The following is a 25323-nucleotide window of genomic DNA, read 5'->3' as shown; positions in this document are numbered from 1 at the left end:
TACTTTTGTATTGACATTCACAATCTTTGGAACTGATTTAGGAAAAAAAAGACTTGGACAAGATTATAACACACAAAAATGGATGAAAAATGAATGTTTGGCCAACCAGTCTAGTTGTCAGGATACTCTTGCTACAGTAAAAACTAGTACAGTGAAAACCACTGAATTTATATTGATCTTTTCTAAAACTTTTTTCCTCTTCCAGTCTCTTTACAACTCAGCCTTACTTTGTAGTTCTCTGTATTTTTTGATTTGTAACATACTCCACTGCCTCCTAGCTCACACACTTTCACAATGCCTGAATGCTGGCAGACACCCATGACAACATCTGTGCATAACGTCTGTACATTTGCAGATTCAGAAATATTGGAAAATATGTGCTGTGGTGCTAGTGGCAGCTTGAGTGTATATCCTGCACCATCACTAGGCTGAACCTGATATTACAAGTGGTAGGATTAGTTTAGCACAGGGCTAGGAGATGTCAACACGGATCTGTACAGTAGCAAGTTAAAGCTATCCCTGACTGTATGTGTAAGCCTGTGTGAATTGGACATTGTGTTCCTGGACATGAGGGGAATGCCATCTATGCATGTGATATGATAGCCTCATAAAGTCAAAGCCTGGCTAACGTGGTGCTGGGTGTGAGAAAATGAGCATGGGAAATGGGGATTATACCCCACTACTTCCATCCAATTACCAACAAAGGACAAGTGGGAAAAAATGTGGAATGCCTCTGTTATCAAAGATATTGAACCCGTCAGCTAATTAAAGAGAGTTTGAATCACTTCCAGCCTAGTCAGTAATTGAATAGATACAAATCAGATTGTAACCTTTATTAATGTCTGAGCCCCATCAGGGTGTAATCCCTGCCCTGCCTTCTCTGTGACCCTGAGAAAGCTAAAAACCTTGAGCCAGGGAATGTGTGTTGCTTTTTTCGTTTTTTCTTTTTTATGTAGCTTTAGAAAGTAATTCAGTCAGAAATTTTATAGTATTTGAGACTTTTAATGGCTAGTCAGGGGATACGTAGCATATCATAGTGAAGGTTAGCCTCAGTTCATAGCTTTTCCTTTTTTCCTCCACAGACATCAGACAGTGTTAGCCTGAATGCTAGCACGGAGCGACTGATGCAGGTGTCTAAAGCTGTGAAGCAGAAGCTGCCTGCAGGAGCTCAGGCTCTGATCCAGTGGGCTGAGGAGAACAACTATGGCCCTGTCACTTCCTATACCAGCACTGCTGTGGCCAACATCTTCCACCTGCGTGTTAAAGAAAAAGGTACATATAGTGATTCAATCAGTATTTTGTGAGTTTTCTGTACAGAAATTTTACATAGGAAATGAACAGAATTTTTGAAATGAATAAAAAAATTTATTTAACATGAGTTAAATTTAATGGTATATTCATATAAAAATGTTTTTACTATCTGCTATTAACTAATGGCTGCATAGGAGTAAGGTTGTGGTCAGTTTTATGTTTCTCAGCATTGTAGTTCAAACTCTGACCTGCGAATTTATATCGCATTTAGAAAAGTACATACATCCTGGCATAACTTATTTAAATAATACGCAATAAAGTAAGTACTAATTATAAGCTTTCAAAGAATATAACGTCAAATATCATATCTGGTTACTGTTCATATTAACCCATTTTATCTGCAGAGTAGCTCATTTAACTTCCTTACTGTTCACAACTCTCTGACTTACCACTGACTCTCTGACTTACCTTTGACTTACTCCTGTCCCTTGCAGAAGTGGTGGATCCATTAGAGAGCATGTTTCCCCCAGAGCTCTCAATCCTGAGAAACACAGATCCTCGTGAACACACTCGTCCCGACCTCCCCTTTCTATTTCCCCCGGGGATGGACCAGAATCCATCCTTTCCTTTCACCCCTACTCTGGAGGAGCAGGCATGGCCAAATCGGGGTCCTGAGGAGCAGCATGAAGCTCTGAGTGGGATTCTCAGTGTGCAGTGTGAGGAGAGCAATATGGTCGTGAGCATTGACAAGGAGAGCCTGCAGGTGAGCATATATAGAAAAACACCCCAAATAATGAAATATGCAAAAATTAAGAAGCATAACAAATTCCAAGATTTTAATATACACCCAACAAGACCCCTCAATTATTTCTGAAATAAAATTTAACTGACAAAAGGTTGACATACATTATTGTTTATCTTATATTTAATAAAAATCAGGCTTTGCACAGCAGGTGAAAAACATAACCAAGCCTTCTCTATATTTAACAATTAATTTGCATATTCCACTCTGGCATTTATGTTTCGATCAGCAATAAAGTTTTCATGGCTCCTCTTCAATTTAGCTGACTGTCTCTCAAATAGGAATGATTAAGAGATTTACCACTGATGTCCCTTTACCTTGGAGTCAAGTTTGTTTCACTTTAAAACATTTCTTAACTTTTATCGACCATTTTCTTTATCCTTCTGTTCAAACAGTTTTCCTCTTGTGGTTGTGTCCAGTGAGGTTTGGTTCAGTCCCAAGGACTTTACCCTTCCTAATAATATTTGTAACTGTAGTCATTGGAGATGTTCTTTTAGTCATTACCATCAACATTCTTGTCTATAAGTAACTGATCTCCTCAGACAATTTTCTGCTTTGCTTTCTCTGGTGAATGTTCAGTGTGGTGCACATAATGATACCAAACATTACTTTTCTCTTTCATAGGCTGAATAACTAATTAAGAGAATGATGACTTTTTTTTATCTTTATTGAATAAGCAATAATTTAATAATCTCTTTTCACACTTTATTAAGGGATGCAGGCATACATGAGTCAATTGCTTTCAATTTGACCACTTTTCAGGAGGAATGACGTGTTTTTTCAATGAGTTGTAAGGCTCACATCTGTACCTCATACTAGGATATTTAACTGATCCAGGAATGTGTAATAAGCATTGCTGTGGGACATCATGTGGAAAGTCATTGCGGAAACTAAAAGCGAGGTACATCTGTTGCCGATAACACTTTTTACAACTCATCGATGTGTTGGAAGACGCCATTTAATTTTTTTTTACTTTTATTTTTATACACATAGAAAGCTGTGTAAATATTCCTGGAATATGTGTATGTGTTTTTCTCCATGACGTCAGTCCTTGTAAAAGTCAGCAAAATTGTGCCAAAGAGGGACAGTATTCATTATTTATAAGTGGTTTTGTGTGTTGGACCTCTGGATTGAACCCTAAGCTCTTGTCTAAGTTGAAATGAAAGCCCTACTTATCTCTTCTACATGTGAGCGATGTGAGGAATGTAGAAAAATATTTGACATTTTGGTTTAGAAGTCAGATCCATGTACACAGGACAATGCTTTACTTATCCATTTGTAATTAGTTCTAAATCTTATTTGTTGGCATTTCCTTGCAGGCAACAGGTATAAATAAAGCCAACATAACCCTGCAGGACCCACAATGCAAAGCAATATCCAACTCCACCCACTACATCCTGGAGACTCCACTGACTGGCTGTCAAACTACTAAATACCCCTTGCACCACCCCAGCCCAATGGTCCTCTACATCAATTCAGTAAGTATGATAAGAACAAGGCAGAGAGAGGCATGGCATAGTCACAAGGCATAAAAAAAATGCATGTGTAAATCAGCCTTTCAGATATGGTTCTAGGATTAGTTTAAAGTATGAAAGTGTTTATTATTTTTATAAAAAAAAATTGAAAACGAACACTAAACTTACAGGCAAAAATCAAATACAAAAAATGAAAAGAATAAATGTAAACGTACGATTAAAGTTGATACTTATGTTGCTGTTAATACTTGGGCGCCATATGTCAAAAGTTGTATTCATTTTATTATACATTTTTTAAACAAACTCGTATATAGAAAACACCATATGCTCAGCAATAAATAGAAGAAACTATACTAATTACTAATTACACTAGATGGTGTACACTACTGTGGTCCTTGATGTTCATGTTAACATTTTAATAAAATGAATTCATTGAATACCCTGATGTTGAATACCCTGTTGAAATACTGTTCAGTCCTACCATTAAATGGACCTATATATCACACAGAGTGCAGATCATTTTAAAAATAAGATACTGATGGGACTCGTTTCTAATAAAGAGGAAAGATGATCACGGTCGGTTGAGGCTGTGCGTTTGCTCTGACTCTCCATTTGATGCGATTTGCTTGTTTTTACTCAGCTTAAACGAGTCACATCCTTAATGATGTCCTGTGATAATTCTTTGAGGAAATTTGATACAGTGCATTTTAGTCCTGCTCCATTAGACCCGGGCAAACTCCCAACTATTCCAGCTTAGGTGTGAACGAAGGGCCTTGATGGCGATTTAGTAATTTTGTCCAATGTGTTCAGAGCAAAGATGTGGCCAAGTCCAAGCTGAGAACCATCAACAAGGTCTCAGCCAATGGCCAAGCTCAGGATTTCATCTTGATTAGGCAACATTCTCAAACATTCATCATCGCTGAGCTAGTAACGGTCAAGCTGATTCCCTTTATTATGAGTTAAGATGTGAAAAGTATGCTCGGGATATCCACTTAGGGACTGGCAATGTTGAAACTCTTAAGCGTTCCCACGGCTCAATTCCAGCTCATGTGTTTTCGGAGTTCTTAGCAGGCCCCTACACAGACACACACAAACAAACACACATGCATGCACATAATATAGGAATTATACTATTAAGGCAATGGTACTTATGTCTCAAATTAACTGAGCTGAATTGCGTCAAGGTTGTAGAACTGCAGCGACTTACAGATCTTGCGATCAACAGATTGTGATCAGACATTCGGAAAGCAGGGACGGCAGCGGCTGGCCAACGGATGATGAAGACCTGGACTCAGGAGACGAACTGCTCTCACACGGACCATCTGTACACCACCCAACCATTTTGGTAGGATGTTTTCACGTGGAAATCAGTGTTTAAAAATTGAGCACTGTGTACATTTGTGCATATGTTATGGATTTATGGAAAATTCCTCATAATCCAGTCCTAATTCAGTTCTCAGGTACAGCTTTTCCAACAAACAGGCCTGGGTTGGTTCTGGTGCCAAAACAAGAACCAGTTAAATGAGAATTTGTGAATTTTCCAATGTATGCCATAACACAAACATTATTATAATTTTTTTTAATGTGCAATTGCATTGCATTTGCCAGAAAGATGTCTTATTCATCATCAAGCCACTGACTCACAGAAGTCATTATTTTGCTCCCGTAGATTTAATAGCAGTCGTATAAACAATCAGTTGTTGTTTTCATTTAGTTCAGCCAATTAGTTGCTTCAATTTTCTGACATTTTTGGTTTCTTACCTGCAGGCCAGCTGCTTTGCAGTGCCTAAATAGAAGCAATTGCACAACTAAATTTCTCCAGATGATTTCTAGCTGGAATCCAGGATTAGACACAAAAAAACCTGTATTCTGTTTGATACTTGTTAGGTGGTTGTTCATTACATTTGTTTTAAAGTTTGAACCCTCGAATGGAATACATGCCAGCAAATAAACATAGATTTGTCATGTGAGCTGTCCAGACCGCATGAACAATGTGGATTAGGTGGAATTTCCCAAGGATTAAAAACCTCTAGTACAGAGCATTATGTATTATAAAATAGACTATTAATGTATTGTGTTCTTGATGGATGTGATGATGAAATTTTAAGGCTGTTATTGTTGTAAGCAGTATTGCGGCATGTCTAACAAAAATGTGTAGTACGGTATATTTTAACATATTCTATCTTTGTTAGTATATTCCAGTATTATGGATCATGTTTCAGAGTTTTCAGTCTGGTCTCTTTTGCATTTCACTATATAGCTGTCAAAGCTTCACTATATAGCTGATGTACAGCTTTTGCCATAAAAAGGCATTGCGTCCATGTAATCCAGGTATTCTTTTATTGTCATACATAACAACTGCTGTACAAATGTCTTAGAAGGACCTGCAGAGCTTCAGCCCTGAGACTACATTTCCCAGACTCCCCCAGTGGTAGTAAATCCAATTTAAGGGCTTAGAAAGACTTTTATGTCTTTCCAGAGTTTTAGTGTCTGGACTCTTTTTCACCTTCTGCACTTCTCCACACTTTACTTCCACTTCAGTCTTTTTCTTTCTGCACTCCCTCTCTTTCACACACACACACACACACACACACACACACACACACACACACACACACACACACACACACACACACACACACACACACACACACACACCTTGTCCCTGTTATTTATTTATAGATTTTTTTGCATTTCTCTTTAATGTTATTGTTAATTCTAGAACTGGACTCATGCCAGAGCTTTTTTGTTTTTTATCTCACAATGCAGTTCAAAGCAGTTTAATTGATTCCAGTTTAATTCAGTATAGTTTAATGAACTTTATTGGCCTAAACTAAAAATTACTACCCAAGATTTGGGTTTCCCAAATCTATTACTCATTCCTCACCCTAACCTCCTCCTGAACATAAAGCAGCCCAAAAATGTGTAATTTATAGTATTTCTCTCTGTCTCCGTCTCCAGTTTAACTGTACGTACCGTAAGGTTGAAGATGCTTCTCCTCACTTTCCCTGGCCTCGACGAGATGTTAAGCAAGAACCAATGGAAAACATGACATTCAGCATGGAGCTGTACAACACCAGCCTGTTCCGCCATCCACAACCTCCTTCCTTCATCCAGGTCATGGACAACAAGCCTGTTTTTGTGGAGGTAAAATACAGAGAACAGTAACAACACATTACATGATACTATTGTACAGATATATTATTGTATAGATGGTTTTACAATTACAATTAAAAAGGATCACTTCGGTAGAACAGATACTATTGTAGAAAAGTCTATATTTTCCTAATCTTTAATTTTTTTCTGGATATAATGATTTGACAAAGATCTGTATGTTTAAAAATTGCGAAGTTTAATTTTGAATTCTCATACATCTAAAGATAAAAAAAATTACTGTTTTATAATGGCTTTAGCTGATATCTCAAAGGTTTACTATCTAACCATGCAGTTGTTTATTTTCAAATAGAACTGAAAATTTATAGTGACACAAGCACTTGAGATGTAAAGTGAGTGAGACATGCGTTGTTAAATGTTGTTGGTCCAAACATTGATACTAACTGCAGTGCAAGTGCTGAAAAGACCATCTTTTATTTTTAAGCACACGGATAGTGTGTCTTGTTTGTCTCTCTCTTTTTTTTTTTTTTTATGTAAATAGACAGAAGAAGTGGATGAAATTTGAGTTTAGAAGAATACCTCTAAGGTTTAGAAGAGGAGATTTGCCTTTGAATCTGTAAGAATTTGTGATTCTTGGAAGTGAGGAGTATGTGTAAAAAAAGATCAAATATAGGACTGACTCAGCAGTATGACTGGTTACTTTTGAGCCGTAAACCTTTGATTCATTAACTCGCAAAAAAGCATCTTTTTCATCAGTTTGTTTTATTTATCCCTCCATACAGAGAAGGAACACTGGGTCCACCATGCTCACTGTTGCTTTCTTTCTGTCTCTTGTTGAAATTCAATTGTGTGTGATTTATATCAAAGTGTGAAATATCAAAGAACTCCAATATTTGAATGTGGATTTGAAGTGTGTGTGTGTGTTTGTGAGAGTGAAAGAAAGCATGAGAGAGAAAGAGAGATACTGTATGACTATATTGTAAAGTTTTGCTGCTGCACTTGCTTTTAAAAGCCAGTTTATGATACTGGCCATACTACTATGAGAATCTGTATTTTGAATAAATACATGCCACAAATAAATAATGGGTTTCTCTGTCTGTCTCTCTCTCTCTCTCTCTCTCTCTCTCTCTCTCTCTCTCTCTCTCTCTCTCTCTCTCTCTCTCTCTCTCTCTCTCTCTCTCTCTCTCTCTCTCTCTCTCTCTCTCTCTCTCTCTCTCTCTCTCTCTCTCTCTCTCTCTCTCTCTCTATGTAGATCTCTGCCACTAAAGCAGATCCTGAACTGAGCTTCATGATACAAACATGTTTCATCTCTGCAAATTCTAATCACGAGATGCCATCTGATTACGTCCTCATTGAAAACATTTGTCCCACGGACGAGTCTGTCTTTTACTACTCTTCGAAAGTGGATAAGAAGCGCTTCAGCTTTGAATTCAGGTCAAAGTTCAAGGTGCCTTTGCTATTCCTGCACTGTGAGATGTCCGTCTGCTTTAAAAAACACCACATGCATCTAGGACTGCCAGAGGTATGGAGCTTTTATTTATTTATTTTTTCCCTCAAGCATCTTCTCTCCTCTCCTCTCCTTTTACTCATTCTTTCCTAGTTTTTTCCTCCTTTTTGTGCTTATCATTCTCTTCTCAATCTTTAAAATATATATATTTTTTCCTGCTTCCTTCTGCCTTCCAAAAAAAAAAATGTGTTTAATATACACACCTAGCTTGCCACCTTTCATTATGGTTCCTAGTGAGAGCAGCAACATATTGGCTCTGTCACACACTGCCATCTCACTATTCATACCGAACATTTGTTTTTTCACATCAGCACCTTGGCAATGGTTAATCCACTCCAGCTGCCAGAGTTAGCCCTCACGTCAACAGAGCAGGACATATAAATCTCAATACTATATTCTCTATCCATTTGTCCCTTTTAATTCCATCTTCAACCTTCATCAATCAAAATAAATGTTAAATACAGAGTATATTCTGCTCAGTGTCCACATTCCTTGTCTATAATAAAGGTAAAGTCCCGGTTTAAAATGCAAATGTGTGCAGATTTGGTGCTCATTCTCTTACTTTAAAGTGCTCATAAGGTTTTGCACATTCAAGTGCAAAAAAAGAAAAGTACACTCTCTTCTGTTCAGTTTTATCATGAGAAAAGAACTGAGATTTCTGTAAATCAGAAAGAAAATTATAGACATGCATGTTTAAGGTGAAGGATAGAAGAACATCTCCATGCAGCATGATGTTACTATGACTACAGTTGCAAATATTATTTAGCTTAAGCTCCATGGGATTGAGGATGGCCTCACTGCAAAGAGTTGCAGCTGAAAAATGGACCCCTTATTAAACAGAAAGATATATAATGCGAAAAGTAAAGAAAAAAATAAGAAAAACATTCAAAATAAATGATACAAGCCGAACTCCCAGGCAAAGATCCCTTGTATTTTGTCTGAATTCACCTTTGACACTTTTTTGAGACAGTGGGCTCAGTGGAAGAAGATTGAGGAGGACTCCAATGTCAAAGGAAAATCATAAAAATGCATTTAGACAAGCCATAGTGCTTTTGTCCCACAATGCTTACACCTAAACACACCCAAGTATGGTTAAGAACTTGACTCTTCTGAAGTGGCCTTCTATAAGCCCTGATTTAAATGCTAACAAACATCTATAGAAAAAGCAGAAACATTAAGTCTAGTGAAGATAACCTTCACATCTGAGACATCTGGAGCAGTTTGCTCATGAAAAATGGGCCAAACTACCTGCTGACAGTTGCAAAATCTCATTGAGAACTACAGAAATCTCTTGTTGCACTGATTGTCTTTAAAGGTTATGCAACCAAATGTTAGGTTATAAGTTTTATCATTATGTCTTCATATTATTAATATTCTATTAAATCAAAAATCAAACACACAGTTAATAATATACAGAATAAACAATGATGGATGCCAATTACTTTTGTCAGTTTCAAGAATCTAATGAGAAATGTGCTCATGGGAGGGTACTGACAAATCTGTCCATGTTTGTATAGGGTTTTGTAAGTCAGATCTTACTCAGGTTAACAATGTTAAGTGAGTACAGTCTGGACCAGCATAAGAGCAATCAAATGTTAATAAGAATCATGTGTATATTAAGTCTACAGATCAAAGTAACATTTTCACTTTGCTCTAGGATAGAAAAACTCAGACCAACTCACATGGCTTTCATTTTTTTTGTTTGTGTTTTGCTCATTTTTTACGCCATTCATGCCGCACATAAATGCGTTTTTAATCTCACCGGCTAAAAGGATCGGAAATGATCTAAACTGACTAAAAGGATCAAACACAATGACTGTTCCGATCTATGTTAGGGTATGTGGTATTTTTCATTTCCCGAATCTGTGATGAATTCATGTTGGAGATCACACTCTGATTACAGCTTTTTTTTTTCTTTCTCTCCATACAGTGTATGCACCCTAATGATGCCTGTACAAATGTCAGTGGGGAAACCATCATCAAAATGATGATGAACAGCAAAACCACCACAAAGCCACTGGTGGTCATCAGTGATGACGACGGCACTGAAGGTGATGATGATTTTGATAAAGCATACACACACGAAATAAGCCCTGGTAAGACATTAAATAGAGGATGCCATAAAATAAATAGTGTCTCATTATTTGAGTGAATAAATCAAACACAAATATGATTTGACTGTTTTTCATCTAATTGTTAAAACTTGTGTTTTTCTGCATTGCAATGACTGGATTGAAATTACTACAAACTGTTTGGTTTACAGTTTACTAGCCAGCACTGTAAACAGAAGGCAACTGGTAGATTAGATTCTACCCACCATTTCGGTGTATTAAAGCAAAGCTCATATTAAACTAGTGTGTTTCTTCTGCATTATTACAGTGCTTACAAGTCATCATTTAAAAAATTACACAAAAATACCTTTTGAACAATTTGTGTAGAAAAACATTGATATCTTACCAGAGTATGAAGTAATTTTGATTCCAGATAATAATTAATATTAAGTTCAGTTTTTTTACCCAGTTAACTTAGCTTGTTAGCTAGATAGTAAGATAACTATATCTAACTACCACAAGTGGTATTTAAGATTTCTTCTCAGAAACAGTCCTTATTGAAGTTACATTTACTAAGTGGTGGGCCGTGCATTTGTTACCTGGGCCTTCAGTGGGGATGTATCCACCTTAATTCTTAATCCACCTCTTAATACCACCGCTATCACGTCGCAATTATAGAAACCATCATTACTAAAAAATGCAATATAACAACGTGTGGCATTACAGAGAGAGCGGCATTTCATTTATGGAAGGTGAATACCATTTTACTAAAGCAAACTCCAAACCTTAATAGAATAGAATAGAATAGCCTTTATTTGTCACATATACATTACAGCACAGTGAAATGTTGTTCTTCGCATATTCCAGCTTGCTTGAAAGCTGGGGTCAGAGCGCAGGGTCGGCCATGATACAGCGCCCCTGGAGCACACAGAGGGTTAAGGGCCTTGCTTGGCAATACCGGGGCTTGAACCCCCGAACTTCCGATCAGTAATCCAGCGCCTTAACCACTGGAGCTACCACTCCCCCACTACCTCTACATTACAACCACAACTGTGCCCCCTACATCATCTAGAACAGTTCAGAATCAATATTTGTCTAATAACATGACAAAAACATTCAAATGTAAATAAAATACAACCTACTCACCAGAGATGTATACTCATAATTTGCACAGGCTGTAATCCAGTGGTACTGCTTGTATTCACTGGTCTGGAAGCGGCGAACAAACCCGTTCCCAAGCTGAGACAAGCTAGCTAGCTTTGGGATTGGCCAACCCGATTGGTAGGCATAAAAAAGTCTAACTCTGATGTATTAATGGGTGCAGAGCTCTAGACATGTGTTTTGCCAGTCGAACTTGGCTGTAACAGTCTCCCTCTGACCAACCAATTAGAGAATGGAAAAATGCTGACGCTATTCTGGCCCTGAGAGGCGATTATGAAATCTAATTGGTTAAAGAAACAGACTCATTCATAATATTTTCTAATGGTAAAAAGACTAGCACTACTGACTTTAAAGGCCCTGTCAGATTAAAGTGACATAGCAGCACATAGATGCTGAAATCTGATTAGACAAAAAAATCTAATATACACGTACTGGAAGCAGTGCAGCCAAGAGAAACGCCAAGAAATGAAGAGAATAAACTGTTGGGAATAAATTAATACACTTTCATGGAACAAATATTAGAATTTAGGTTGTAAATGTAGGTCAGTGCTTCTGATAGTGTTTAGGCCGGCAGAGAAGGCTTGGCTGACTGTGACCACCCACCACTGCATTTACTCGACTTTACTACCTGGGTCCTTATCCAGATACAAGTCAAAGCAAACCTCAGTATTGGGCTTTGACAACGGTATTGCTGATTGATTATTCTTTCCTTTCCAGAAGCAAGCGAGTATGCAAGAATGTGAAAGCAAAAAGGAAGACATTTTGAGTAACAGCTAGTGTATGTGAGTGGAGTGGATGCATCACAGAGTTCCTTGCTTGTTATGGATCATGGCACATTACTACATCTGGAGTGTGTTAGTGTGCAGCAGTGTATTATACATATTGTGTATATGTGGGTGTGTTTGTTGAATGAACTGTCCCTGCTGTGTGTGGTTGATTAGAAAAACGGAGCAGGGGGCCCAGCAATGCTGATTTGTCCCGGATAGAATGGAAAAAAGCAGTTGGTTTCAGTTAGCCGTCCTCTGAGGCACTCCTCTTCCCGGCACAGCGAGACGGAGAGTTACAGTGATGGAGTGGGAGAGGGATGGATGCTCTTAAGGAACAAGGAGTGTGTGATGGGTTTGGGAGCACAGCCAGAGAAAGCCTTGACGTAATGCATCGTCATACATTGGGAAATGGAGCATGACAAACAAAATGCTTTATTGATCTCACATGGTTATATCTTATAGCTAATTGGTTATGCTGGTATGTGATCAAGGCTGGTTTGTTTGTTGCGTATTCTTTGAGAGCCATGTCTTATTTTTCCCTAGTTTGTCACTGAAACAAATGCCAGATATCATCACTTCCTTGGAAAACTTCCATTCCACTTTCAGTAAAGGCTCTGAAGTCTGTTATTTTTAATTTAAACCCATATGTATGAATACTCCCAGTCACTGTAGAATTAATAGGTTTTAGCAGCTTGATTTTCTAGCAGGAATTTGTGAATTGGGGCTTTAAATATTAAATGTAAAACAATACATCTAGTTTGAAGCTATCTAGCTCGCTCTTGAAATTACTTTATGCTGGCCAAAAATGTTATCTTCCCAATTGGACTTGTGGTGCAGGGTGTGTATCTTCCAATCTTACACCCAAAAATCCAATCCCACAGATCTACTCAAAGACCAGTTGTGGCCCTGATCTTATATAATAAATATTTACAAGTTAGCATTCTGTACTGTGGGGGGGGGCTGCCTTTTGTGAAAATGTAGACAATAATGATGAAAATTAATGGCAGCTGTGCTGAACTGCTGTCCAGCCTATTTGTTTTGTACCAAAGCCATTTTTCTTCAGGTAGTGAGCATGATCTTAATGTGTTGTTTTGTTTCCTTTATTATGGGTGTTTATTAACTAAACGACAGGTCTCAATTTAAAAAAATGTGTTCTATCGTTGCCTTTTAAAAGTGTGATAGTGATCGTTCTTTTCTAATGGATGTTTACTTAATGACTGAAACCAGCTAACCAGTTACTTATAAACACCATCACATTACAAATATTTGACAGTTTGAAAAGATTAACATCTGATTTCAGTCTTGAGCAAGGAGTTCACTAAGTTGGCTTGGGGCCCTGATGTGACGTATACGTACACACGCATCCATTTGGTTCCCCTTTTGCTCTCCAGGAGATCTGGATAGGCGCCAAAGCATCACGTCTTTATAATAATGACCTAATCGGAGCTTGGCTGATTTCAGCTTGATCTTCACTCTTGGCCCAGTTACACTATGCTTTTGGAGTGTATTGAGAGTGAGCCAACTCTGACTCATAGCACTGCTGAGAATTTCAGCATGCCAATCACCTATTTTGATGTGTGTATGAAATGAGGCATGGTGACCAGCGATTAGTTCATTAACCTCATTCAGATGTAGTTGATAAAACTATGCTTGTGTGAACCTCTAAGCGGCTTATAAGCCTTGTTTTGCTTGTTGTATTCAAGCAGAGTATGAGTCAGTACAATTCAGAACACACTTTTAAAATGCTCTTCAGTCCCACACCTTCAATGCACTGAACTGTATGTATTACTTTTGCAGAATTTGCAGATGCTTTACTAGTCAAGAGGTTATGTTAAATTTGCTGGAGTTGTGATCTTTCGTTCCCTGGTGAGGATTAGAAAATAACGCCAACATGACGTAGGCGTAATGAGTAAAGTCCCAGAGCTGTGCTTTGAAGACAAAGACATCTTTAATGCAGGGATAGCAAAGAAAACAGTCATCGTTTGAAAAGGACTAGTGGTTAATCCTGGATAGTATCCCAACGCTGGAGGCAGGAGTGTTTGGGCATGCTGACCAAATTTTACTTTTACTACTTTTACATGATCAAATCTCATACCTTTTACTAAAAATGAAGACATGCTAATGCTCATATGAACACTTATGTGGTAATCAGATTGATTAAAGCATTTTATGCATTCTAGTAAGTGGTGCAAGTTACGATACACTTAGTCAGCACTTTATTAAGCACGCCTGTTCACAGTCACAATTCACCTATTAGCCAATCATATGGCAGCAAGGCAGTTCAGTATATTTCCGTTGCAGGTAAAAAGCTTATTTATTTAGTTTCCCTAAGGAAATAATGTGATCTCAGTGACTTTGAACAAAGTATGGACTTTGGTGTCTGGCAGACTGAAGTATTTTAGAAACTGCTGATCTCCTTCAAATCTTCTTCCACAGAAATCACTAGGGTTTACCCAAAGTGGTGCAATCGTGGTTAGAGTAAAATGCTCAGACTCATACAACTGTGGTGAGCAGAAATGCATCTCACAATTAATGTCAAACTTTGAAGTGATTGGACTACAACAGCACGATCACATAAGGTTCAACTCCTGTTAGTTAAGAACATGAATCTGAGGCAACTTCCGCTCTGACTTCTCTCATCAACAAAATGTTTTATTCTGCAGAACTGCCAGTCATGGGATGTGGTGCATGAAAATCCTAGGAGATCAGCAGTTTCTGAAATACTCAAACTAGCCTACTTGACACCAACAACTATTCCTCTATCTGCTTTTTTTCTATTACCTGATTTTTTTTCCCCTAATAACATAATTGAAAGACTGCATGACTAAACACATACATGATTTTCTAATTAAGTGGCAGGTAACTATACCATAAACTTACATTAAACTACTGCTTAGCATTCTAAGTATTAGTTTAATTAAATCTATTTTAATTTTATTTGTCACATACATAGAGTATGTTTAATGTAAGATTATGTTGGGATAGTTTACTGTCCATCTCTTGAAATTAATATAACATTAATTAAATAACACATATTGCTTATTTTTAAGCATTTGACTTTAGTAGATAGTTAAATATATATCTATTTAGGCCTGCCAGTGAGTTTAATGAAATTTACTAAGTTCTAACTGCATCGGGCAAAAGAATTTATAGAAAGTGTATATTATTCCTAAAAATATAGTACTTTCTGAAACACAGCAATATTACTGGTCACCCAGGCTGATGGCATTTCAGGAAGTATAGTGCAATGTTGTGTAGGAGTGTTAAACAAAGCAGAGTTTGGCCATGTTTCGAGCTAGCTAGGATACAGGCATATATGCATGACCTCACTTGTCATTCTCCTCTCTTCTTTCTCCACCGAGGTCCAGGCTGACCACAAAAGACAGAACATAAAGTGTTTTAACTCTGGTCAGAAACACTGAGTCCAGAGTTGCATGGGCCAATCCCCTCAGCTAATGTCTTTATTAGAGCTACAAGGTGGAGCAGAGCTGGGAGTTCAAATGTTTGGAGGAGTGAATAGTCCTCTGTGCTCATCTGGCTGACAGATTCTTAGGGACCTACTCATCATGTAGCCTTTTGTGTTCCCTGCCTTTGTGGAGCATTCCATAAATCTCTTTAAGTGATCCTGGGATTTGTTTAATTGTTAACGTTCTAGTGTGTTGCATGTGTGGATTGTGCAGCATTTATTTATTTTTTTTTTAACTCCAGTACTGAATTTACTTGTGTTCTTTGGATTTTGTGAGTACTGAACTGTACCCCCCCCTACTTGCACTCAAAAGTTCAGGTATGGTCAGATCTGCTAATGACACGGCACTGCATTTTCCACATTATAAACTGGACAGAAAGAACAGGGTGTGTGTGTGTGTTTTCAATTGACACTCTGTCATCGGCCATCAGCACTGATGAAAACCTAAAGGTGTTCCCAGAATAGCTGCCTTTGTGCCCAGTTTGTGGCACTGTGCCAGCGTGACCCTGATGCCCGCAGCTACACAGGAACTATTGTGCAGCTTGATCGTAGATCATTAGAGCTAATTAGAGACCTGAAACCCATCTGCTCGGATCACCAGGCAAAGGAGTTGCTCAGGGGTTTGGCCTGTTCTCTGGAATGAGGAGCTTCTGCCAGCTCTCGTATCTCTGCAGGTTCCTGTGGGCTCAATTCCAAACAACATGTGATTTCTAAGAGGAATTTGTGCCATCTGCCGTGATGAGAGTGAAGCTCAATTTGACATGTAATTGCAAAACTTGTCGTATGTGTTGCTTTTAATTGTTCTTTAACCAGAATTGTTTCCCCCCCTCAGAGTCTACAACCCACAAGCCTCCAGGTTTTCCGGATAACCCCCCTTCCGGTAAGTTCTCGTAATTTTCTGTATAGATCATTATTTAGCAAAAATAGTAATTTACAGCAGGGGTCTTATTGACTGAAAACAGTTCCCTTACAAGTAATATAGTGGTTAAAACAGAATATAAACATGGAGAGTCCATATCAACATGTGATAACAGCATTGATTGAGTTTGATTCAAATGAGTCTGTTTAGAGCATTTCACCAGTAAACCACAAATAAATTGGATGTTAGATGTTAGAACATTAAAAAAAAAAAGTATTTTAAACATCTGTTGTCTTTACAATTGTTAATATTAAGGATGAATAAATATAATCTTTAAAAAAGTCATAATGGAAAACACATTAAAAGGTTTTATATGTGAGCTTCTTTTTTTTTTGCAGGTGATTATTTTGGCATGATTGTTTATTTGTATTTGATAGTATATGATATATTTTTTTCTCTCACAGCTCACGTGTATGTCCTGGACACTCCGACTGTGGTGGGCATCGCCTTTGCAGCCTTTCTCATTGGAGCTCTTCTTACAGGAGCACTTTGGTTCATCTATTCACACACAGGTAAGATTCAGCTTTTATATTGTTGCACCAAAGAGCTCGCATGCTCACCCATCTGACCTGGACTTTTACCATTCATGCATTTCTAACCGAAGGTTACAGAAGGTTATCAGTCTGTCAAAACAGGAAATTGGGAAAAGTTCCCATTTGATCATGGAAAAAGCTACCCAGTGCTGACAGAATAATAACAATAACATACGACTCATGGTGATCTAGCTGCTTCCTGTTTATTAGCCAAAACTTGGATACGCCACTGTTTTTAGCCATTGGAGGTGGGCATTAATGGTCCAAAAGGCATTCTGGGATATTCTGGGTACAATAGAACTGGGACTGGAATTCCCCTTAAAGGTCTCTTTAGGCCTTGCAGGAAAATATGTCCACACACACACACACACACACACACACACACACACACACACACACACACACACACACACACACACAATTGGATGGCAAGATTTACCCCTGTGTAAGAAACAATCACTTTTAGACAGAGATAAGCCATGCAGTTTTTGAAAATCTCATCAAATCTGTTTCCAACCTGTTTGAAAGATAGATATGGTGTTGCTCAGGTGCATAAAGGTCAAGTCATGCCAAATGTGGCTAAAGATTCCATGGTGGAAGGCCAAATTACTTGACAATAATGTGCAATAATGGTACTTTGGGCTACAGTTCCTGTGTTTTTAGCACCAAATGGTAGCACATCTTTCCTGCAAATTATTATAACTTCAATGCTATGATTGCATATCCACATTAGAAAATTATGAAATCATTTTGGAAAGACACAGCACTTTATGAGCAAGAATATCTTTATACACTTTAAGAATGTTTATGGTGTCTGTTATTAAGTTGGAAGGAGGCAGAGAAGAGAAGGTGCGAGTTGAGAAGGAAGAGAAGTGAATGTTAAACGTGGGGATAAAATAAAAAGGATGTGAAAAGTACGGCAGGTTGTGAGGTTAGGATGAAAGAAGAGGAGAATGTGATGTCACTGCCCCAGCATTTCTCTTCATGATTCTTTACAGTGATTGATTAATTGCATGCAGGAGGAGTCACATCCACATTTGGCATGCTATCATTAATCTGTAATGCCAATGACTTGCAGGACACTTTAAATGGTCAGATTATTCCAGTTGTATGTGTGTGTTTTTTTTTATTATTATTATTATTATTTTTATTTTTTTTTCCCCACAATACCTTTTCACGAGGAAAATCTGCTAGTTTTAAATAATCATTCAAAATTTTTAGTCTATCTTGGCTGGAACATCTGAAGAACATGTTATTTCAATTTATAGGCTACCTTCTGAGACTCTGTTTGAAAAAGGCTGTTGCTTAGACTAATTTATTGTGTAATAACGTTGTTTTTGTTTTGATGGTATTATTCGATTTATGTAAGATTGTAGAGAATTTTTTTTGTGGAAAGACAACAATAAAATGTTGTCAGTAAAAAGTCTTTGCAGAATGTGCTCGAACATCTTAACCTTATACAATACGTTTCATGAATAAAGCTTCTAAAAGTTCCTAAAATGCTCTCGTGTTATTACAGGTATTAACATTGAACAAATAATAGATATGGTGGTAGGTGATTTTAATAATAATAAAAACATGTAAAAAAGCAGAGTTCTGTGAAAAAACCCACCCACTGCTTAATATTGGTTTGTGGAACCACCTCAGGTTGCCACACTTTCTGGGTTGCCAGGTCTAATGATTAACCCTTTTGAAATTATTTTTTTTCTAGAAAGACCTCTATGATTAATCAATACACCCAGTTTAACAGTAAATCAAAGTAAACCGTTACCTCATCTCACTGGAATTCCCTTAAAAGGAGTTGTTGTGGACATGAACATTAAACCCCAAGGTTTTATGGATTTCAGGGAGGCCTAAAATATTGCAGTTATTTTGAAGATGACTAAAACATGAGCAAAAAATAAGGCAATGTTCTTTCCTTTAGAGGCAAACATCAAGCAAATGCCAGATAAAGTCTAATATCTCCCCTTTTTTTCTTTTTTTTTGCTTTGATGGTCTATTTCTGCATGCGTTCTGTACACAGCTGTCCTTCCAATTACTTTATATTTACATTCATTTATTTGGCAGGCGTTTTTATCCAAAGTAAATTTCAAGTAAGGAAGAATTTAATCCGAGCATTTACAATGTAAACAGAAATATGCAACACAAATATAGCTGAACAATCAGTACATGTTAAGTGTGTGGTGAAGGACATGAAATCACAGCCCTCTGGTGATTAGTAGACCGCTGAGAGCTTAACCACTGAAATATTTTTGTGTGACCCTGCTCTATGTGGGAACAATCATATCTTCTGGGTAATAAGTTGGGAGGAGGCAGAGAAGAGACGGTGTGAGTTGAGAAGGAATCTTATAATCTTTCGTTATGCAGGAAAGTTCCTAAAGATAACCCACTGAGGCATTATACATTGCACAATGCTTTTCCTCTCACCCCTAACACACACACACACACACACACACACACACACACACACACACACACACACATAGAGAAAAACAATTCTGGTGTATGGTGGGAGAAACACATACTCAGGTGTGATCAGGTCTAACATGGGATCAGCTCAAACTGATCACAGGATCAGTGCAAATTCATCTAATGTCTGTTATAATTGCACTTTTCTTTAATGAAATAGGTCAAAATGTGTACAATATTATTACATAACAGTACGGCTCGAATTTAAGTAATGGCTGCAACATGAACCATAAGTTGATTAAAATGCCTCCTTTTTATATGTTATTGTTTCACAAGATCACTTTATTCATCCCAAAGGAAAATTCACAAGAGAATGATAATATAAGACTAATAATAAACAGTGTAGTTTAACAAAGTAAAACACTTGATTGTTGATGTATTGATGTTAAAAGGGAGATTTATTTGATAATATCGATGTTTCTGGTGCAACAGTCCTGTTGTAATTTCTTCACATTGGTAACTAGTCAGGAGACAGAGAGAGACAGCGAGAAAGGGAAAGAGACAGAGAGGAAGAGAGCAGGATAGTGGGTTGGGAATGAGTGTTTATGATGGCTCTAACATAAGCGTTAACGTATACTAACCGGTCTCTTGGATGTTCCACAACATTAAATTGTACATTAAACCATTAAATTGCATGAATTATTGTTCATTAATAAATTAAACCTTGTAATCATTGGCAAATTGCTGCAGTATAAGTGGAATAACACACTCCAGTCCCTGCAGTTAAACAATAACAATAGCTCTGCTTTGCGTCATGCACACCACTTGGGTACAGTTATGCTAGGATAAGCATATGTTTAAATGTGTGTTATTCCTTTTATAACAAAACAAGCTTACAACTCTCTTTCTCTCTCTCTCTCTCTCTCTCTCTCTCTCTCTCTCTCTCTCTCTCTTTCTCTTTTCAGGTGACTCAGCAGTGAGGCAAAGCGTACCAAGGTCTCCTCCTGCATCAGAGAACAGCAGTGCAGCTCACAGTATCGGCAGCACTCAGAGCACACCATGCTCTAGCAGTAGTAACGCGTAGCATATACACACACCCGCGCACACAAAAACACTGAGTGCAGGTCTGGCAGGTCACCACATAAAGCTCTGAACGCATTCATTTTTCTTCAACTTCATCAATCTTGGATGCTTTCTGAAAGTACATTGTAGAACATCACAGCTTGCAACCAGTTTTCGCCCTAAAATAGTCTGGAATGTGCAGAAGGAGAAGAAACAAAGCCTTGACAAAATGTGGATGAAAAATGAAAAAATGCGGGTGAGGAACTCTGCATAAAACCCCCTACACCAGCGCATTTAATTTTAGCCATATATGGTTGAAAAGGTCTGTTCATAACAAAAGCTTGTTTACCGCACTCTTTCTTGCGGTGCAGAAGCATCTGGAAGATGAGATCGTGCAAATGCTGAGCTTGCGGTTGCACAATGTTTGGTGTGCCAAAGCAAGCTCAATTCTCTTTTCAGCCAATTTATAATTAATACAATGTCTTTGTGGTTTTAGAGCAATAATAATCCTAAAGGGAAACAATAGACTACATATTTGACAAAAACTATTACATTTTTATTTGTTTTATAGAGATTTATGTTCCAGTGGAAAAAGCTTTTTTTATTAAAATTTTTTTTTTTTTTTTTTAATGTGCGATGGACTGTTATAAGATTTATTATAACTGCCATAAAAGCATCACAGCCAATTTAGCACTTAATCTAATTATACATACAAATCTATACTTAAAATATATACATTACAGTATGGTAGGAATGCATTTATCTATTAAAAGAAATACTAGACCAGGGTTTAAAATAAAGAGGTATTAAAATATTTTTGTTTTAGAGTATTAGGGAAAAATTTAGGAAATCAGTGCTAACAGCCGCAGAAATCTGAAAGTGAACAACCTACTTAAAATTAGTTGAGTCCCAGAACATATACTCAGAGTTTGTTTTTCTGAGGTTTTGTTTAATTATGTTCAAATTAAGTTCAAAAACACAAAATTTACAAACCTTAATTTGTTCCCTCAGTTTATTTAAAAAATTATTTTATTTGTATAGCGCTTTTAACAATGAACATTGTCTCAAAGCAGCTTTAAACAGATAATGTGGTGATAAAAAAGTTTAAATAAAGCATAGACCTATTATCATTAATAATCATCATCAATAATTATCATCAAACTTTATATACATCATATTTTTCCAACTATTGTTTTTTGCCCTGTTACTTTATATCATTGAGTATTGGCTATTACATGTTATTAGTTTAGACTAAACCAACATTATACTAATAACCTGCCAATAATAGAACAACCTAATAAATTTTGACCTAATACAATTTATATATGTATGTACTGTAAAAAAAAAAAAAAAAAAAAAAAAAAAAGAAATATATATATATATATATATATATATATATATATATATATATATATATATATATATATATATATATATATATAGTTTTTTTTTGTATATTAAAGTTTATAAAAAAAATAAAAAAGTTTTACGATGAAGACGCTATTATACAACAATATTCTCTTAATGTGATCTAAAGTTTATCCCAAGCTTATCATTTATCTGAATGTGTTTCTAATCTAAGAATAGTATATACTGTAGATGATTTCTAAACAAAAAAATCATTTAAATAGGTTTTAATTTATTCATGTAAATGTGTATATGATTATTTGGCATAATAGAGCAATAGATTTTTTTAACAAATATTTGGAAATTGATATAAAATCAGAAAATATTGTGAAAAGAAGGAAAAGCAGCAGTTTCAACATTGATTGGTCTAATTTTTTTCAGACCTCCCCTATCTGAACATTCAGAGAGAGAGAAGTTTATTAACACTTTATTTTATCTTCATCTGTTTTATATTTTGTGTATAGCCTACAATGTACATTTTTGTAAAAATGTTTAAAATAGAAGATGTAACTATACTAAATATAAAAGTAATTCACCAGAAAAGTCTCCACTATTAGAAAATAAATAGATTTGCCCAAAGGTTTTTGGACACTTGACCATCAAACCCATATATGCATTGTAAACATTTGCAGATTTTGCCTCTTTTCATTGTAACTGTATTACCATTTTTTCCTAAGGAAGGCTTTTCAATCTTTTCTGGATCATGGCTTTGGGGATTTATGCTTTTTCAGCTACAAAAACATTAGCGAGGTCAGGCTGTGATAACGAGGGAAAAGGCCCTGGCACAGTCAATATTTTGTATAAACACAAAGCTGATTAGTGAAGTTGTGGTCAGGGCTTAATTTCAACCTGCCAAACCATATCTTCATCTAGTTTGCTTTGCCCATAAAGGCATTGTCAGTGTACAAAAAAAAAGAGGCAAAACTCCAGCATACAAATACATACGGTTGTGTGTTTCTAACAGTTTAGGGAAGAACCAAATATAGTTGTGATGGTCAAGTGTGACAAACTTTTTGGCCATATATTGTAGTAGTTGGACACTGTAGTTAGACAAAGAATATTGCTTAATGACTTGTTCTTGACAGCTCTGGAGACCTAAAACAATTCTCCATCTGAGATATTAGGTTTCTATGCCATTAATTCGCTAATGTCTCCCCAAAATCCCCCAACATCTAAATAATCTATTCAAATAAAACCAAAAGCTTACGTTAGGTTTTTAAACTAACATTCCATCTAACTTCTTATAACTGTATTCTTATTGTGTGTTTCCTTTTGCATTTCCCTAAAAGGTTGGTTTTTATATACCGTTTATGGTGGGTACAACATTTCCACCATCACAAACAAATGCGAATGTCGCCATTTTACACATGCCTTAATGTAAACACATACTGATGAAATGATGTGAGGAAAGAGGGGAGCTGTTTTGGCTTGGTTTGCTTTGTACACAGCATGCGGTGTATATTTTCACATGTGAAGCTTCATTAGAACTCTGTGCATCTCGTAACTGTGCTGCCGAACCTATAGAATGTATTTTATGTTTTTAAAGCTTTTTTTTTTTTTATTTGTGTAAGAGTTTTTGTGTAAACTTGTATAAATGTCTTCAACACAGAGCAGAGTATGGAATATATAGAGATAAATATATTTGTGTATAAAGGTATATTTTTGAGAAAAGTTCAGACCTAGAGCCAAGCTATGTTTTTAATCATATACTGTGAATTCTTTTTAGCTTACTTCTGTAGATACAAGGATATGGGACAATCCAAAATTACACAGAGCTGCTGGTTTATTACATCCACCTACATGCTGTGCTGAGAATAATTCACTACCCAAAATATATCTGCTCCATGATGGGCTTACAGGGGTGTATTTAAAATGATGCAGGATAGATGGCGGTTGCCCAGTTATACATAAACAGTCTACAGTTTATAGTACTACAATATTTACTTTTACAGAATGCACTTGTGTAGTCAGATGAGTTGATAATCTGGCAACTTGGTGTAATTTTTTAATCTTTTAAAAAACCCTATTGGAAAGTGTTTCCTGTATGTAGCAATTTTGGGTAAACTTTTTATTTTCTTTGCATGCCATTTTTGTCTACATTAAACAAGCACATGCTTTCATGTAAACTCAATACTTATTTGTTATGTGAGTGTGCACATGCAAATGTGTTTTTATCCAATTTCTAATTTATTTTGTATTATCAACAACTATTATCCAATTCTGATAAAAAAAAAAAATAATAATAAATGAACACAGTCACCCCATTTACTCCAAGTCATTGCTTGGCAAAATTCTGTGGTTTGCCGTGAGAGTGCCTAAGTATAAGACCTTTCATTAAATTCTAGTTGACCATTAACAAAGTGTATATTTTCACACTTAGACACATCCCTGAAAAATCAAAAACAGTTTCTTAGCAAAAAAAACAAATTTTTAGAGAGTCATTTTTTATTGAGTGTTATGTTTTGTGTTTATTATACTGTTCCACTTGTATTTGTTGTCTCTTTTTATTTTTTTCATTTGTCATAAATTCTATTCTGCTTGTTGAGAACTGTTGGCATAAAAGGAATTCTCTAAACAATTACTCTGGCATGTACATTGTGAAGTTAAAATAATAACTAAAATACATAGTCCACTGTGGTCAAGAGAACACTTTTTTTTTTTTTTTTTTTTAGAAGGCCAGATACATGTCCCTGCGATTATATTTGTCTGAATGTTTGTTATATCTACCTCATATTTGTGGTGTGTATGAGCTTTTGGCTTTGCTTGTGTATGCACGTGTGTGCTCATGTGCGGTTACTTATGCATTGTAAGAATTACCCAAAAGCTGGATGTTTGTCAAACAATATATTGAGTAAATATAAATGTGAACTAAAACACACTCAAAGCCGTTCTGTCGACAAATCGGGTCTGTCATTTCTGATTTTATGTGAAGCATTTCATTTGTCTGTAAAGAAATAGTGCTGTACATATGCATGCTTTTTAATTGTTCTTTGTACTGTGTGTGTATGTATGTGTATGTATGTGTGTGTATAATATATATATATATATATATATATATATATATATATATATATATATATATATATATATATATATATATATATATATATATATATATATATAATAAAATAAAGTCATATAATCTTTACCAAGTGTGTGTTTGTGCATCTGTCCCTAAAAACTGTCCTTATATGGTGTAATGTGTAGGGATACTGGCTGTGATTTATTTATTTTTTCTTTTTCTTTTTTTATCCAGACTATTTTCCAGTCTCAATAAATCTCTCTTATTGTATATCATAAGCAGAGATTGTGTTGTTGGACACTGTCTTTAAATGACATGCATTATCATTGTGCTAGCATTGGCACTAAAAGTGTAGTCACTTGGCCCTTTCTATAGTG

The 25323-nt window shown here is 36.3% G+C and overlaps 1 protein-coding gene across 2 annotated transcripts in view; it reads left to right on the top strand.

The window, feature by feature from the left end:
• The window catches only part of tgfbr3 (transforming growth factor, beta receptor III), a 91172-nt gene extending 69331 nt beyond the window's left edge, over nt 1-21841 (top strand). Inside the window, exons 8-17 of one of the 2 annotated variants that reach the window (XM_083569070.1) lie at nt 1083-1272; nt 1746-2014; nt 3373-3531; nt 4754-4873; nt 6490-6675; nt 7895-8164; nt 10080-10245; nt 16427-16474; nt 16918-17025; nt 20421-21841. In XM_083569070.1, the coding sequence (XP_083425196.1) occupies nt 1083-1272; nt 1746-2014; nt 3373-3531; nt 4754-4873; nt 6490-6675; nt 7895-8164; nt 10080-10245; nt 16427-16474; nt 16918-17025; nt 20421-20539 (1635 nt within the window). In that variant the 3' untranslated portion in view covers nt 20540-21841. The remainder of the gene's footprint in view (nt 1-1082; nt 1273-1745; nt 2015-3372; nt 3532-4753; nt 4874-6489; nt 6676-7894; nt 8165-10079; nt 10246-16426; nt 16475-16917; nt 17026-20420) is intronic. The other variant, XM_083569071.1, reaches the window with a different exon arrangement.
• The last annotated feature ends 3482 nt before the right edge of the window (nt 21842-25323 follow it).

This window comes from Silurus aristotelis, assembly GCF_946808225.1.
Source record: "Silurus aristotelis genome assembly, chromosome: 2".
Classification (NCBI taxonomy): domain Eukaryota; kingdom Metazoa; phylum Chordata; class Actinopteri; order Siluriformes; family Siluridae; genus Silurus; species Silurus aristotelis.
This window is presented reverse-complemented; position numbering and strand designations above follow the sequence as displayed.